General features: G+C 42.9%; 1 protein-coding gene across 4 annotated transcripts in view; it reads right to left on the bottom strand.

Moving 5' to 3' along the window:
- The window catches only part of clstn1 (calsyntenin 1), a 93863-nt gene that overhangs the window by 18286 nt on the left and 59781 nt on the right, over nt 1–15796 (bottom strand). For 2 of the 4 annotated variants that reach the window (XM_085967381.1, XM_085967382.1), the window contains 7 exons: nt 14552–14673; nt 13103–13265; nt 11779–11829; nt 9878–10035; nt 7305–7453; nt 844–1070; nt 323–493 (listed from right to left, as the gene is read on the bottom strand). In XM_085967381.1, coding sequence (XP_085823507.1) covers nt 323–493; nt 844–1070; nt 7305–7453; nt 9878–10035; nt 11779–11829; nt 13103–13265; nt 14552–14673 — 1041 coding nt within the window. The remainder of the gene's footprint in view (nt 1–322; nt 494–843; nt 1071–7304; nt 7454–9877; nt 10036–11778; nt 11830–13102; nt 13266–14551; nt 14674–15796) is intronic. The other 2 variants (XM_085967383.1, XM_085967384.1) reach the window with 1 other exon arrangement.

The raw sequence follows: 15796 nt of genomic DNA, 5'->3' as shown, positions 1-15796 counted from the left end.
AGTGGGACTTGAACCCACAACCTTCTGACTCAGAGGCTACCAACTGAGCCACAGTCAACACAAATTCTGAACAATAAATTCAGCTACTCAAAAGGAAAACAGTGCTACTATTGAAGAAAATGTTTTAGAATACAGAAATAGCAACATGCCAATCAATAAACACAAAAATGCAGAAATTTGTTGAAATCCAATGGCCTTGGGAACTGCAATGTGAACTCACTCTGCAATTTGGAAACCTATGTTCAAGACAACACTTTGCCAATGCTCGCTCTACATACAGTATCTCTGAAGTGCCCGCAGCCTCCCACACTTTAAAACTCACCTGTGATGGTCATGCCAGTAGAGGAGTTACTCATTTCCATACCCCTTTGTCGGAGTTGAGATTGATCAACTTCAAAGCTCTCCTGCTCTGCGTTCAGCTCATCTCCAAGAACAGAGACCTCGCATGTATCCAGATTGTGCATTATCTCTTCAGATACCATAGATTCTTGAACTGCAAACAAAAAAGCCATTGAAGACTGAATAAGTTTCAACTCAATAGAGATTAGAGAGAAATGGAGATGGAATTGAGAGTAAAATCAACATTTCCTAAAACCCCAATGGCTCAAATCTTTATGCTAAGGCAATTGGGGGGTGGGTGGTCTGTGGACAGAGATTTAATGCAGTATGTAGATCTGGGGAAGATCTAGACGGAAGTACACCAATATCGGATATGAGCACTACCTGAATAATCACTGGTTGAATGATCATTCTATGCTAAAAGATATGGGGAGACAAAGTAAAAGAAAAAATCATTAAGTCACACAGCAATCTACAACACTTAACAGCTGATGGGACTTTTACCTGTAGGCTCATCTTCATCCTCTCCCTCTGGCTCCACTTCCCGTGTGATGGTACTAACAATCTTCAGCTCTGGGAACAGTGGAACACCCTCATTACTTTCAAATTCAGAGGCAGCACGTGCAAAGTGATCAATACCACTAAGGCTTATCTTTGGTTCATCGGGCTGAAGCACCATTACATAGCCCTCCACCTCTGGGACACTGATGCAAGTCTCTTCATTGAAGCACCTGGAATTTAAAAAAGCAAGAATTTTAGTGCAGTGTTCTCCAAGAATGTTAACTAGCTTACAATATGTTTTTCTGCACGCTTTCAAAGTTTGCCCTGCACAATTAAGATTTAACATCGAGGGGGAAAGAACCACAAATAACACTACACTGTAAATTTCTACCCTCGCTCTGTCCTTTTGACCAGGTTATCTTCCCCCACTCCACTAAACATAGGATATCATTCTGAGCCCTTAAACCACAGGAAGCAGTGATCAAATGGTAATGCAAGCAAACTGCTCAAAACTTTTACATTAGTAACAGGAGTGGTAGAGGGTTCGATAGTTAGGGGAGCAGACAGGCGTGTCTGCAGCCGCAGACGTGACTCCAGGATGGTATGTTGCCTCCCTGGTGCCAGGATTAAGGATGTCTCTGAGCAGCTGCAGAACATTGAGTCGGGACGTTGAACAGTCAGAGGTCATGGTCCATATTGGTACCAATGACATAGGTAGAAAGAGGGATGAGGTCCTGCAGGCAGATTTTAGGGAGCTAGGAAAGAGATTAAAATGCAGGACCTGAAAAGGTAGAAATCTCCAGATTACTCCCAGTGTCACACGCAAGCGAGTATAGAAATAGGAGGATAGAGCAGATGACTGCGTGGCTGGAGAGATGGTGCAGGAGGGAGGGCTTCAGATTCCTGGGGTATTGGGCCCAGTTCTGGGGTAGGTGGGACCTGTACAGGCCGGATGGGTTGCACCTCAACAGGGCCGGAACCAATATCCTCGTGGGGAGGTTAGCTAGTGCTGTTGGGGGAGGGTTCAAACTAACTTGGCAGGGGGATGGGCACCAGGATGTAACATTAGAAAGGGGAAATAAAGTGCTCAAAAGATTGGGAGAGGCAGAGAGCACTAAAGTAAGAAATGGTAAGGTATTAGGAGGGGTCAAACTAAGAGAGAATACAGGTTTACAGTGTATGTATGGGAATGCATGAAGCGTAGTAAACAAGGTCAGTGAGCTGCAGGCACAAATAGCCACATGGGGATATGATGTTGTGGCAATAACTGAGACCTGGCTCAAAAAAGGGCAGGATTGGGTATTAAATATTCCTGGTTATAAGGTGTTCAGGAAAGATAGGTTAGGAAAGATAGGTGGTGGTGTGGTAGTATTGGTTAAGGAGAATGTTACAGTGCTGGAGAGGGAGGATGTCCTGGAGGGGTCAAGGACAGAATCTGTATGAATAGAGTTAAGAAATAATAGAGGTGCCATTACACTAGAAGGTGTGTTCTATAGACCACCAAATAGTGGGAAAGATACGGAGGAGCAAATTTGCAGAGAAATTACAGAGAGGTGCAAGAACTATAGAGCAGTAATAATGGGGACTTCAACTATCCCAATATAGGCTGGGATCGTAATAGTGTAAAGGACAGAGAAGAGGAAGAATTTCTGAAGTGTGTTCAGGAGAACTTTCTTGATCAGTATGTTTCTGGCCCAACGAGAGAGGAGGCATTGCTGGATCTTGTTCTGGGGAATGAGGTAGGTCAAGTGGAGCAAGTGTCAGTAGGTGAACATTTAGGGAATAGTGATCATAAGGTTTAGATTAGCTATGGAAAAAGGACAGGGAGCAATCTAGAGTAAAAATGTTTAACTGGGGAGGGGGGGGGGGGGGGGGGGGGGGAAAGAGGCCAGCCAATTTCAGTGGGAGGAGAACAGATCTGGCCCAGGTAAACTGGAATCAAAGATTGGCAGGCAAAACTGTAATGGAACAATGGGCTGCCTTTAATGAGGAAATAGTTCAGGTACAGTTAAGGTACATTCCCACTAGGGGGAAAGGCAGAGCAACTAAAGTCAGGGCTCCCTGGATGACGAAACAGAGAGAGAATATGATGAAGCAGAAAAAGAACGCGTATGACAGATGTCAGATTGCAAATACATCTGAGAATCAGGCTCTATATAGAAAGGTCAGAGGAGAAGTGAAAAAGAAAATAAGATGGACAAAGAGGGTATGAGAATAGAATGGCAGCCAACATAAAAGGTAATCCAAAAGTCTTCAATAGGCATATAAATAGTAAAAGGGAGGGGTGGGGCCAATTAGGAACCAAAAAGGAGACCTGTGCATGGAGGCAGAGGGTATGGCTGAGGTATTAAATGAGTACTTCGCATCTGTCTTCAACAAGGAAGAGGATGCTGCCAATAGACAGTGAAGGAGGTGGTAGTGGATACACTTGACAGGGTAAAAATTGAGAGGTATTAGAAAGGCTGGCTGTACTCAAAGTAGATAAATCACCAAGTGCAGATAGGATGCATCCTAGGATGCTGAGGGAACTGAGGGCGGAAATCGCAGTGGTACTGGCCATAATATTCCAATCCTCCACAGATACGGGGGTGGTGCCAGAGGACTGGAGAATTGCAAATGTTACACCATTGTTCAAAAAAGGGTGTAAAGATAAACCTAGCAACTACAGGCCAGTCAGTTTAACCTCGGTAGTGGGGAAACTTTTAGAAACAATAATCAGGGACAAAAATCAACAGTCACTTGATCAAGTATAGATTAATTAAGGAAAGCCATCACGGATTTGTTAAAGGCAAATCATGTTTAACCAACTTGATCCGAGTTTTTTGAGAGGTAACAGAGGGTTGATGAGGATAATGTGGTTGACGTGGTGTACATGGATTTCCAAAAGGCGTTCGACAAAGTGCCACATAATAGGCTTGCCAGCAAAGTTGAAGCCCATGGAATAAAAGGGACAGTGGCAGCACGGATACGGAATTAGCTAGGCGACAGGAAACAGAGTAGTGGTGAACCATTTGTCGGACTGGAGGAAGGTACAGTGGTGTTCCCCAAGGGTCAGTTCTAGGACCACTGCTTTTCTTGATATATATTAATGACTTGGACGTGGGTGTACAGGGCACAATTTCAAAATGTGCAGATGACACAAAACTTGGAAGTATAGTGAACAATGAGGAGGATAGTGATAGACTTCAGGAAGACAGACAGGCTGGTGAAATGGGCAGACACATGGCAGATTAAATTTAATACAGAAAAGTGTGAAGTGATACATTTTGGTAGAAAGAATGGGGAGAGGAAATATAAACTAAATGGTACAATCCTAAAGCGGGTGCACGAACAGAGAGACCTGGGGGTATATGTGCACAAATCGTTGAAGGTGGCAGGGCAGGTTGAGAAAGCAGTTAAAAAGGCTTACAGGATCCTGGGCTTCATAAATAGAGGTAGAGTACAAAAGTGTGGAAATGATGATGAACCTGTATAAAACACTGGTTCAGCCCCAACTGGAGTATTGTGTCCAATTCTGGGCACCACACTTTAGGAAGGATGTGAAGGCCTTAGAGAGGGTGCAGAAAAGATTTACGAGAATGATTCCAGGAATGAGGGACTTCAGTTACGTTGATAGACTGGAGAAGCTGGGGTTGTTCTCCTTGGGGCAGAGAAGATTGAGAGGAGATTTGATAGAGGTGTTCAAAATCATGAGGGGTTTGGACAGAGTAGAGAGAGAGAAACTGTTTCCATTGGCAGAAGGGTCAAGAACCAGAGGACACAGATTTAACGTGATTGGCAAAAGAACCAAAGGCAGCATTAAAAAAAACTTTACACAGCGAGTGGTTAGGATCTGGAATGCACTTCCTGAAAGGATGGTGGAGACAGACTCAATCTTATCTTTCAAAAGGGAGCTGGGCAAGTATAAGTAAAAAAAATTTGCAGGGCTACAGGGAAAGGGCGGAGGAGTGGGACTAGCTGAAAGTTGGCACGGGCTCGACGGGCCGAATGGCCTTCTTCCGTGCTGTAACCATTCTATGATTCTATAGGTCCAAGTCAGAGATAATTTTTGGATAGATTGGACAGGATCTTTGCATGTGGATGTTGAAATTCTTTACAGGAATCAAGATAGCCACATCCACAATGGATCATTCAATACTCTCCCTCATTTATTTAACCTCCGTTTACAATTACATGAAAGTAGTACAATGACCGATGATGGAAATGAAAACCCAAATGTCAATCTACGCAATCAGAATGCAAACCGTGGTGCAAAAATAGCTTCAAATAGCACTTTAGCAAATATAACCCCCATAGCTCAATACGTGAATGCATCGCCATGCTGAATAGGCAAGGTTTGATGCTTCATGTATGCTGTGGTAGCCCACGCCAGTTAAGACTGCTACGATTGGCCTCAGTGTTCCTGGGTTAGACAGCAGGAAAAATGCCAAGAGATGCCAACAATATGCCTTGTAATTTTTTTGTGGGCCACGTGGCCCATTTAACAGGCTGCACAGCCCATTCAGTGGTATTTCCATTTAAAAGCTGGCAAGGTAGCTGCATGGGACCTTGAGAGCTGCGCGGCTTACAGGGAACATTGGTTCCCAATGATGATCAGTATCAATAAACACTGCTGCAAGTACATACACCAACAGGGTAAAAGATGAGCCGTGATGGGTGCCCACAGCCCAGTTTAACAGCCTACTTCGCCATCATGCCTTATACTGAAATTCCTGCTTTGCCATAGTACCACATATTGATATGAGACACTCTCTTTTGAATTAAGGGTGTGTGTGTTTGGGGGGGGGGGGGGGGGGGGAGAGAGAGAAAGGAGATGTCTTCTTGGTATTGGCCCACAAAAGTTAATTGCAATAGCAGAATGAGCCAACTTCCACCAGATGCTCCTTGCCCTGCCAGGCAACAGCAGTAGAAGTATTTTACAATTTGGTTTACTAATCCGTTCAGCAACGGGTCTATCTATAGTTTCTTCTTCCCATAGCAGCACGAGTATTCAGTATTCTAGGCAATTTGTTTCCTAAGCTCCCGAGAACTTCCCACTGCGCTAGATTGAGAAAGTCAGCTGAGGATGCAGGCCTCCCCCAACTTCTGAGGCCTGTGAATTTACTTCACCATTTAACAGTTCATATGCCACAATGAGGTCATTCCTGAACTATCTTTCTAGGCTGTAGAGCTTGAGCTCATCTCATCTCTTCTCACAGCACATCCTACAGGAAACTTTCGATTTACCAGCACCTAAATAACCGGAAATCTCGGTTAACCGGCAAAATTCAGGAGTAGGTTTTACTTCATATTTATTTGCCTTCTTCCATCTGGTGCTGTGCAAGGGTGTGGCTGCAGCTGTTGCTAAGCTACAGAGACGCTTGAAACTTGAGGCCATTGTTCTACAGTTGTTGCTAAGCAACAGGGTTTGTTGCTTTATACGGAGTTGTCAGCTCCGTATCTTTTACGATAGCGTTCGGTTATCTGGAATTTTTGATGAACCGGCACCACGTCGGTCCCGTCCGTGCCGGATAAAAAAAAGAGTTTCCTGTATCTACATTTGGGATCAGTCTCATTACTGTTCTGTGTGCCTACTCCAACTCGTGCGCACTTTTGTGGCATGGTTCCTGCTCCTAGGCACTTCAACTGCTGTGCCTTAGAGAAGCAATTCCTTTGGAACCATGGGTAATATCAAACAGCGACCCCGCAATAACCCACATTCTACCACCCTACAATTAAAAAAGGGTAAAAAATGAGATTGGTGTATTGTGAAACTTCAAAATTTCTAAGTAAAACTATTACTTTTCACTAACAGTAATCATTGAAAGGCTAAAAATTGTAGTGCAGCTCTTGGGAAGAATATGCGGCTGTTCTATGCAAGCACATTACAGGAAACTTTCGATTTACCGGCACCTAAATAACCGGAAATCTCGGTTAACCGGCAAAATTCAGGAGTAGGTTTTACTTCATATTGTACTTGCCTTCCTCCATCTGTTGCTGTGCAAGGGTGTGGCTGCAGCTGTTGCTAAGCTACAGAGACGCTTGCAACTTGTGGCCATTGTTCTGCATTTGTTGCTAAGCAACAGGGTTTGTTGCTTTATATGGAGCTGTCAGCTCTCCGTATCTTTTACTATAGCGTTCAGTTATCCTGAATTTTTGATGAACCAGCACCATGTCGGTGCCGGATAAAAAAAAGCTTCCTGTAAATGTGTTTCCTTATAAATTCCGCAGTTGCCTTAAAGCAACAATTGCTATACAAAATACTTCAGATATTCAATAGAGCTCTACTTTAGAACAGTCAACATTAAAAGCTTGCACAAAATCTTGGTTACAATATCATACACCGAGTTAAAAAGGGATGTACATTTGAAGGATTAAAACTTCACGCTTTTAGATTCTATACAAAATTGTAATTGGCAGTCAAAACTACTGACAAAATAAAATCCTAAATGTTAGCATTAACCTATTTCAATTATTCAACTTACTTCACAGTAGTGGTGATTTTCAATCTTCTGATTCCAGGTGTTGGGAACTGCCGAGAGTTGAGGTACGACACATGCTGCATACTCTTGTCAAAGTTTTCCAGATCATCCCCTTCCATGCTAAGCACTGACTGGGTGGGATTGAAATGAACCTAAAAAATAAAAGTTTATTCAACTGTTTTCGATTTGGTTCGCAACAGCTTTCTAAATAGGGCGTTGGAACTTTCAATGTCCATGCAAGATTTGCTTGACTGCCCAGAGAGACTCAATGGGGCCAACAATGCTCTGCAGCACATCGGGCCCTAGGGCTCCACAAAGGCCCATTCTGCACCCGAGCACAGGGAAATGTGGGCAGTAAGTCAGAGCACGAGAAGCCTGTACACAAGACTCCTCAATGCCCCATTTACAACGCAAACGGAGACTGCTCCCCATAACGTTGCTGCTGAATCAGAGAGATTGTTCAGTTGTTCTGCAGCTATTATAAATGGATGCTGCAGGAGAGGGTGATGGGGAAATACAGATTTAAAAAAACACTTCTTCTAAGCTTGGACTTAAAAGGCTGCTGTCACCGCCGAACATCATTGTTCCCCAAAAGAAACGGTATAGTCAGAAGTGCCAGCAACTCTGAACGGCCAGCACTGAAATTCTCCCCTCTCCTTTTAACCTTGGTGCTCTTTCAGTGCATCCTAGGTAACGAAAGCCACTAAAATATTAAATGAAATAACAGAAAACACTGGAAATACTCAGCAGGCCAGGCAGCATCCGTGGAGAGAGAAACAGATTTAAATGAATTGACTTAATTATCGTGCCAGGTCAGTTCATTTGGGTGTAGGCATGGCCAGTGTCTGATTCTCAGCAGTCCTGGGACCGTTATTGGTCCCATTAAATCCGCAGTTGTTTGCAGTAGCATTTGCCAGGGCAGTTTTGAGGAAAATGAACAAAATTAGTACAAACCTACTGAGAATTCTGATAAATTGAGAGGGGAAATTAAATCAAGTTTTAAACTGCATTCCCACCATTAAAACATTTTGTCAGTAAGATGCCGGATACACATGGAAACCATCTTTAACAGTTTCCAAAATAAGCAGCTGAAAAATCTCCACAGATGGAATTTGTTTAGCCAATATGGAGTGCATCTACTTAGAGGTTGCCAAGTTCAGACAGCTTAGCAAGGTTTGCAAGAGCCAAAGTTTAGGCACCCTTAATGGTGTACAGGGTTACTGCTAGAGATTCACCATCTAAACTGTGCACCCCACTAGGACAGAGCAACGTTATGCTTCCCACTGCTTATCCAGCCACGGTCTTGGAAAGAATCCCAGCTCCCAGAGACACATCTACCCTCCCGGGTCCTGTTAATGAGCAGTCATCAGTACTGCAGACCTTACCGGCTCATGGATCTGATTTTGAATCTGCCAGAGGTTTGACTTGGTTCGGATTTTTCACCGTTTGGCATGTCATCTTCGAGCGACCTCGACCACAAGAGAACCCTTTTTGATGGACACTACTTGGTCATTAGACAACTGACAAGCATGGCTTCCTGCCCTCACTAGGTGCCAGCAAATATCAGGAACTACTGACTCGTAACCTGGCCAGCAGCACAAGCAATATAAATTGTGAGAAGTGTATTATTCTTGTACCTGGTGTCCAGGTTAGGCTTACTAGCAGCCATCATCCCAGCGGACTGTGTCCAGGCTAAAGTTACCATCCACCAGGACCTCCAAAATATCAATACAGAATAGCAATTGGCACAGATACCCACTGTACCTTCTAATCAATAGCTTCATGAACTCATCTTGAGCCATGCAAAGGCATAAACTGCACTTGGGCTCATCCACCACTATATCCCACTGATTAGATAAATCAGTGTGCATTTGAAAACAGCTTTTTAAATCATGTCACCACACACCTTTTGTACAAGGCTATCATAAAACAGTGTTTCAATACTCCAAATGCTTTTGACTGGCTTTGACCCATTGGTTGATACAGATGTCTGGAACTGAACAATCAAGATGTGATTACCTTTGAAATTAAAAACTGATGTAGCACATGATTTGATTATGTACCAGCTGACCAGGGCATGCGATAACCAGAGGTGCAATCAATACATGCGTAGATTACAACAGAAAACTGGAAAATACACAATTCTGTTACCAGAGGATTTCCACCGACTAGAGATAGAATCATAGAAATTTATGGCACAGAAGGAAGCCATTCAGCCCATCGTGTCTTAAAAACATTAAAGGGGAAGGGAAAGTAACCCGTTAGCAAGTGCGTGCCTGGAGGCAAAACTCAGGTGTAGTTGTAAAGCACACCCCCACCTCATTTTCTCAACATCATCTAGCTCACGCACAAAGAATGGCCACTTCAGTAAGGCATCAGTGGGCAGCATGGTCCTCTGAAATTGTACCCTAGAATGAGTTATATCGTTCAGGTAAACACTAGCCACCAAGGATGAGATTAGTACCCGGTTGCGACTCTACAGAGCAGAATAATTAATTTCTTGGGGAAAGGAAACATAACTGGGTGAAGCCTCATATCCTTAAATGTGAGGAAAACAACCTCAACAGCTCTCTTACCATCACGCCTTTGTCAAGATTCTCAGAATCTAAGAGATCCAGTCCTTCTTTACATGTGTACAAGCAGTCAATCACCTTCTTGCTCTCAATTTTGCCAGTCCGAATCATCAAACCAGCGAGATTGCCTTGGAAGAACTGAGTCATGCGAAATTCACCTCCTGGAATGAGAAAAGTTCATGTAAACATGCTTTGCTGTTTTACATTTAGCCACCTTTTATAATTGCCATGTACGTGCATTCATGCAGGTTAGTGAAACTTCCATTCTTTCCATGGTTAGCTTTCGGCCTCACATGTGCACAACGGATGACTTGCAGTAGGGCACTTGCCCTCATGCATATGGACTTGGGAAAACGCAGCACTTCATTGTAGTCAAGTATAATTTATGAAGATGGAAGGAATGGGGGGTGGGAGGGAGTTGTTGTGCCAGCTTTCTTTAATACAGTGAGGTGGTACATGAATAATCAGAATAAAGCTATGCTAGTTATTAATAACTAAGCAACTGACCAAGACTTACATAGTGAATCCAATTTAAGGAAACTCCTCCAGGGAACTAGAAAATACTCCAAAAATTGTAGCAACAACTAAAATAGCTGCTCCATCTAGTATCAGGCATCATACGACTGCATAACCAAAAAATAACCAGCTGCTTTGTTGCATTAGTTGCCTGGACACTTGGCTATATTAAGCCTGTTTAATGTTAACAGAATAAGTTCAGTGAAGTTGTCAGATTTTTTGATGCCCAATCTTCTGAACTCCATTTCTCCTTTATGTGCATGGGTTAAGATATTGCATACTCCTGTTGCCATGTCTTTTCTGCCTTTAAGTAATCCCAAATTCAAAGTGAACCATTTATCACAGCAAATTCATTACTTTAAAGTAGTATTTTTAGCTAAAGGGAATGACATTCTTTTTTAGATTTCCCCCCTCCCAGGGCTTTTCAACATGCTGGACCAGAAAAGAGCCGGAAAGCTGGGACATTCAAGGGCAAAATCAGGAAGCGCCTTTTCACTGCACAGTGACGAAAATTCCAGTAGTAACAGGAGTCTGTCCTGTACAGTAAATGGAACAGAGTTGCACCTTATTTACATAAAGCACCACAGTCTGTGATTTATGGGTTAATTATTTAAGGATTGGAGGGTGCTGCTTAACACAGGAACGGTGTGTTACTCATCATTGATGGGCAGGGCACCTGATTTGCTGTATTGGGGGGGGGGCGCGAGAGGGGGACGCAACGGCACGTAGGCTTTATAGAAACAGTAAGCCCTGAATTAGTCACCCAGAATCAGAAAGCCACTTGATTGGCCATATTAGTCAGAATACTCTGTACTAGAGCAGAAAATGCAATAGAATTAATAATGTAAATGTAGAAAAGCAAACAATCGCTTTTCTTTCTCTTCACGCTCATACTAAAGTGAACCAGAGCCATATTTGGCTGGAGCACGAGCTTCACAGGTCTGGCTCATTACATTTACAGAAGTTTTTGTGAATTCAGGAAAGACATCCAAAAACACATAATAAAGAGTATGCCCAAAGTCTCCCGAGTAGTCAAATTACACGAGATCAAAAATGCATTGTTCTGCAATTTTAAACCTCAAGTCAGATTGAAAGCACCAAAATTGACTAAATTTGGGAATGTCCACTTTAAAATAACAGCCCCATGAAGTAGGTTTTCCTAGATAATGCCACTCTACTTAAAACCACCTCACTGCCATTCAGCGTGCACAGAGAAACCCGACCTCCACAACCACCCCACGCTCTCCAACAAAAGAAATCTAGGTAGCACAACGCAGAAACAAGTCAGGAAGCAGGGTATGATGCAGCCAAAGTGGATAAAAACATATCATGAACATTTCATGCTAATTGTGGAAATATACATAAACAGGAGGGAAACCCCCAGCAACCTGGATAGGCTTCAGTCACAGTTTCATTTTCATTTTCGCTTCCTGTATATTCTGTAGAAAAGCAAGACAAAAAAAAAGGAAATATGGGGGTAAAGGACCAAATGATTATTGGGGAATCTAATTGCACATGTCAAGAGGGTACTGACAATCCTAAACTATGGAATGAAACTGGTGATAGTTTGCTTTCTTGTTCTTGTATTAAATATCCATATTTGCCCAATAACACAGCAACAGCTCTCTGAAGTAGCATTAAATTCATTGCTCTCTCTCTCTCCCCTCTCCTGAAGGCACTGTCTCTTGATGGGGTATGGATCCAAAGGCAGCAACAGTTCTCCAGCAACTTGTCCAAATGGTCACTCGTGTGCGAGACTGGATAATCGAAACTAGCAGATCATTCGACCATGCAAGGCAGCCGGACCGGATCTCACCCGAGATCCGCAGCTATGCACTTTGCAGTCGGAGCTGCTGGAGAGCAATCAGGAGCAGGAACCGGAGCTGACATTTCAACTTCCGAGCTCGGGAATGCTGAGCCTAATTGTAGCATCCCCATCAGCTAAGGACAGAGCAGCAATAACAACTGGGTCCGCTGATCTGTATAGCCTAGTGCTACAATACATGGTGCCTTTACCCACTGGCTATTAAATTCACCCTTTACGTTAACTCAAGTAGTAAATAGCATTTAAACTGCATCTGAGCATCATTCTTCATATTTAAAACAGATAAATTGTTTCTAAAACAGACTCCCATTTACATATAGAAAAAAAAGTAAGAAAATATACAAGCATTTCCTGCATGAAGGTGTCACTAAAACCAGATGCAATAATTCCCATATCAGATTATCTTTTGTAAAAATGAAGCCAAAGCATATATTACTAGTTTTATTCCTGAAACCTTTCTCCCTCCTTTTCTGAAAGCAGTGGCTTGTGCTGGAGTACAGATCCACAAACCATCTGGAACTTCAGCTATGTGGCTGTTCAAGTGTCAGCCTACACAGCGAATGTTAGCAGGCTACGCAACTATTGGGGTTTTTTGGGGGGGGGGGGGGGGGGAAGGGGAATGAGGAAAACAATAATCACAGCCGAGCTTGATCCTGTCCTTGCATGACATCCACCAACGCAGGTCTTCCACAAGTGGTTACTGTATAGCAATCAGCTGTTGGAACACTGGCTAAAAGCACTAACAAATACCTAATTGGTTACTTGCATCAATAGCCAATAAAAGCAGAAAAATCCATCAGAGAATAAAATGCATTGAATTTAATATGCGACTGGCCTAATTACTCCTGCCCTCCCCAAAACAAACAACCAGTTTTATACCACTTTACCTTGCCAGCAAGCTCCAACCACCAACTGAGTTGCAATCTTTGAATGGTGCAGTGGATAATCTTCAGTCACTAGGAATGGATCATACGAGACTCCATCCACATAGAGGGCCACAGTGGGGATGTCAACATTTAGCACATAGTGATGCCATTCTTTATCACACGCCTACAAGAAGTAGGAAAGCAACATTAAGGCAGGAAGTGCGTTTTACCTGCTCAGCAAATGAATATTTTAGTTAACTAAGCATAAAGCTAAGAATCAATACATTCATCCAAATCCATAAATCTAATCGCTATGAGCTATTAACATCCAATCTCATTATATGGATTCTGCGATGTGTTTGAATTCTCAACCAAACACAGAAAGTAATGTGCATATTGGAATGCTAACATTCTACTTGCTTCAACCAGAAGTTTCAACCATTTATTTTGAATGAATTACTATCGTAACCCCAGTACAATAAAATAGTGTCAGCACGTATTTCACTTCTCCCATCTTTCTCCTCCACGGTATAATATGACCCCCGAGAGTTCGGTTGCCACAATGTGAGTATTCTCCACAAAGACACCCGGTCTACGCTGGATTATTAGATTGCCTGAACATTTACCGATGACAGCATCAGGAATTGCAGCAAATTCCGATACAACTTTACTTCGCATGAAATTAAAGGAGGGTAAATCTACCCAGCTAGATGCAGAGTAAATTACTCTGGCCCAAAAATGTGCCTCAGCCCCAACTTCAGAAGACTGCATTAATATGAAATTTTTCTATTTGTGTGACATTGTCAATATGAATCGACATGACGGGCCAAATGGCCGTCTTATTTCTGTAACCATTCTACGAATGAGCTTACTGATTAATGCCAAATTAGGACAGTTTTGTGCTAGGAACTGGACTCGGATGGCCCAAATCATGTCACACAGGATCCTTATAGCTTTCACACAAAGGAAATTAGCAATCAGCCAGAGCAGGATTTGAAGCCAGGCTCCACAGCTATAACTCCAGCGCCAACTCACTGGGCCATCTAGCTCATCCAAACATATTTATAACTTAAATGGTGTTGCATGGATGGATTCACATAACTTGTCACAGGCATCCTTTGTAAATCCAAAATCCATTTTTTCATTTTAAAGTTTTATCTGTATAAGGAGAAAAAAAACCAGATGGCTTCATTTGTGCCAATAGGGGAGGGCAGCATCATTGTGCCTTTTCGTTTTATTATTGTACAAGAAAAGCGCATGCTTTTAAAAAGATTTGGACATGTACCCTTTAAATCAGTGTAGTACACGGCTACTGCATGACGGAAGCAAGTGCCTACAGAAGTTCAACTCGTCAAAAACTCGACCATGAATAACAGCCGTAAATCTGCACCAGTTACAGCTTTAACTATTTTACCAGGATCTTATTTACGCTCGCCGGATATACATGTATTTATACAAGGTTTTTCCAACCTGATCTAGTTTCCAATGGAATTCTGCAGGTCGAAAGTTCTCATTCTCTGAAGGATTTTGACGGAAGAGGAAAACCAGACGGCAGTTGTGCACATAAAGGGAGTAGTGGTGACGATTCATTTCTGTAAGAAGGTTTTAAAAACACAACAAGCAGTATACATTACCAAATATGTAGCAAACTTGGAAGTATAGTGAACAGTGAGGAGGATAGTGATAGACTTCAAGAGGACATTGACAGGCTGGTGGAATGGGCGAACACGTGGCAGATGAAATTTAACGCAGAAAAGTGTGAAGTGATACATTTTGGTAGAAAGAATGGAGGACAGGACATATAAACTAAATGGTACAATCCCAAGGGGGTGCACGAACAGAGACCTGGGAGTATATGTGCACAAATCGTTGAAGGTGGCAGGGCAGGTTGAAAAAGCTTACGAGATACTGGGCTTTATGAATAGAGGTATAGAATACAAAAGCGTGAAAATTATAAACCACCTGTATAAAACACTGGTTCAGCCTCACTGGAGTATGGTGTCCAATTCTGGGCACCGCATTTTAGGAAGGATGTAAAGGCCTTAGAGAAGGTGCAAAAAAGATTTACGAGAATGATTCCAGAGATGAGGGACTTCAGTTATGTGGATAGACTGGAGAAGCTGGGGTTGTTTTCCTTGGAGCAGAGAAGATTGAGAGGAGATTTGATAGAGGTGTTCAAAATCATGAGGGGTCTGGAGAGAGTAGATAGAGAGAAACTGTTCCCATTGGCAGAAGGGTCGAGAACCAGAGGACACAGATTTAAGGTGACTGGCAGAAGAACCAAAGGCAACAGGAGGAAACATTTTTTACGCAGCGAGTGGTTAGGATCTGGAATTCACTGCCTGAAAGGGTGGTCGAGGCAGATTCAATCACGGCTTTCAAAAGGGAGTTGTACAAGTACCTGAAGGAAAAACATTTGCAGGGCTACGGGGAAAGGGGGGACTAGCTGAGTGCTCTTGCAGAGAGCCTGCACGAGCTAGACGGATTCATACTGTAACCATTCTATGATTCTATGAGTGGCCACTCACTTGTGTGTCTAGAAGTTGTCGTCAGCAGCAATGTTCCCCGTAATTTTTTTTTGGGTGCATTGCCCCTTTAACAGGTTCGTGCACAAACTTTAACATTAAAAAAGCAGGTCACAGGCTGCGTGGGACCGGCAGAGAGTTGTGCAGCTGCGCAGCTTAGAGGGCCGTTGGCCAGCAGGCTGTTTGAGCT

The sequence above is a fragment of the Somniosus microcephalus genome, chromosome 25, assembly GCF_052327205.1.
Source record: "Somniosus microcephalus isolate GS21.2 chromosome 25, FLI_Smic_1.0, whole genome shotgun sequence".
Lineage (NCBI taxonomy): Eukaryota > Metazoa > Chordata > Chondrichthyes > Squaliformes > Somniosidae > Somniosus > Somniosus microcephalus.
Note: the sequence above shows the minus strand (reverse complement) of the source record. Positions and strands in the feature narration are given on the sequence as shown.